At 39.2% G+C, this 2,288-nt stretch overlaps 1 gene segment (V, D, J or C); it reads right to left on the bottom strand.

Moving 5' to 3' along the window:
* Nucleotides 1-101: 101 nt before the first annotated feature.
* On the bottom strand, nt 102-1,981 carry LOC134874665 (Ig kappa-b4 chain C region-like). The segment is given in 2 exon segments: nt 102-580; nt 1,739-1,981. Coding segments are annotated over 2 exon segments (465 nt in total).
* Nucleotides 1,982-2,288: the final 307 nt, after the last annotated feature.

The raw sequence follows: 2,288 nt of genomic DNA, 5'->3' as shown, positions 1-2,288 counted from the left end.
TTTTACATTACTTGTGTTATCAATATTTTGAATGAATGTGTTAAATTCTAAATAAATGTAATATACAGTTTATCTCCACTGAGAGAAGTGAAAAGACATGCCACTTTTAGAATACACACATTCATCTTTATTGTTTGAAAATGCTGAAACCATCGACACAGGTTGATGTTGAAACATGTCCTGAGAGAGACAGAGAGCAGACTGAGAGCAGTATGAGAGTGAGAGCAGCAGCAGAGTCCCAGTGAGTCAGCTCAGGACTGGGAACACTGGTCTCTGCTCAGTGTCTCTGAGAGCGGAGTCTGGGAGCCCTGGGTGGCCTCACAGGTCACAGAGCCCACCTTCATCCACTGGTCTGCAGGGAGCCTCAGGGTGCTGCTCCAGCTGTAGTGGCCGTCCTTCTCCAGCACCCCGGGGCTCCTGCTCTCCTCCCAGCTGCTGCTGCTGCTGCTGCCGTCCACCTTCCAGGCCAGACTCCAGTCTGAGGGGAAGCCCTTGTTGGCCAGGCACATGAGCGTGGCCTTCCCCTGCTGCAGCTCTTCTCTGGAGGGGGGCAGCACCGTCAGGGTGGGACGGACATCACCTAGGAGACACCAATCAGATTAGAGGACAGGGAGCACACAGCTGACAATCAGCCAGCAGACACTCGGACACCTTTACTGAGAGAGCGTTTCTCCTTTAAGGAGTTTCTGTCAGATGTTTGTTCTGCTCCATCAGTCTCTCACTCACACTGTTTCACTTCCCTTTAAGAAGCCTCTCATGCAAATCAGCACAGAGACACTTCATACAGAGTGACCTGAAATATGTCAGACTACACTGGAAATAAAGTACAACATTAGGACATTTCAAATATTTCTTGCCAAATCATCCAAAACCTGAACTCTACAAACCATTATTAAATGATTTAGTGGATAAATAACAAATACAGGAAATGGATCAATCAATTGTGCTTAATGTGAATCTCAATCATTACCCAGTTTTACAAACTTTAAAATAATGTCAGAAAGAATTCAACACATTTTTTATATCCATCGTTATCTTTACTCTGTTCAACTGTATTTAAAAAATGTATTTGTCATTTATTTGAAAACAGAAGAACCGAGATAGAAATTAAAACAAAGTTGTGGAAAAAAATGATCAGTTTTATCATTTCACATTTGAAGCTGTTTAAATGACAGTATGTTGGGAATGTATAAAGACATTTTAAGAAAAGCTGCTCTGACTTATGCTCAATGAAGAAGAGAAATATCAACATGAATACTAATACTAACTAAACATTACAATTAAAAGAATATAAATCTATCTCTCAAACATACTAACACAGAATTTAAAGCGTCTCTTAACAACATCATGTTTAGTTTTTGTTCAGAAACTTACTTCCAACATCCAGTCTGGTTCCTCCACCAAAAGTCAACCACAGTGATACAAAGTCATTGAGCCGCCGTACAAAAACCTCTCCCTGTAGAGAGACACGGCTCTCTGACTTTGACTCACTGAACTAAACCTGAAAGCCCTCAAGATGCTACTTCAATATTAAAGGAGGAGATAATGATTTATTCTCTGTTCAATATTTAACTTTCATAAAAACATTTACATCTCTTTTGCTGCAGTAAAGTTCTTAGTGCAAAATATTTGAAAAGTATGTATAAAATTACAAGGAGGGGCAACTAATTCTCCTTGCACGTTAAATAATAATTAAAACAAAAGAGAAAATGCTCTTATGAATTAATATTTGACTTACTTCCAACATCCAGTCTGGTTCCTCCACCAAAAGTCCACCACAGTGATACAAAGTCATTGAGCCGCCGTACAAAAACCTCTCCCTGTAGAGAGACACGGCTCTCTGACTTTGACACAAACAAACTCACCAAACACATCCACAGTTTACCCAGTTTATATAATAACTGCTTAAAATGTTTAAAGATTCACAAACTTTGGAAAAGTATTGCATGTTTTTTTTGTAAACTGTTATTCATTTAAAGCAAAATACTCATCTTGAATAGGGTACATATGATCAGGTTATTTCTTAAGAAAAACTCTCTAATCAGTCGGACCAAATGTTAGTAATCATCATTTTATAGAGAATATTTCAGATTGTTGTGGAGGAAGAGAGCAAAGTGGTGTTGATAGTGATATAGTGAATATATGAGATTAAACTAATATTTGGGAAATTAACGTGTCATTAAACTGAAAACAATGCCGCAAAAAAGTGAGCTGGGCAGCAGTGGCTTAGTCTGTAGGGACTTGGCCTTTGGACCAAAGGGTCGCAATTCACGTCCCTATTTGAACAC

This window comes from Eleginops maclovinus, chromosome 13 (genome assembly GCF_036324505.1).
Source record: "Eleginops maclovinus isolate JMC-PN-2008 ecotype Puerto Natales chromosome 13, JC_Emac_rtc_rv5, whole genome shotgun sequence".
NCBI lineage: Eukaryota > Metazoa > Chordata > Actinopteri > Perciformes > Eleginopidae > Eleginops > Eleginops maclovinus.
Note: the sequence above shows the minus strand (reverse complement) of the source record. Positions and strands in the feature narration are given on the sequence as shown.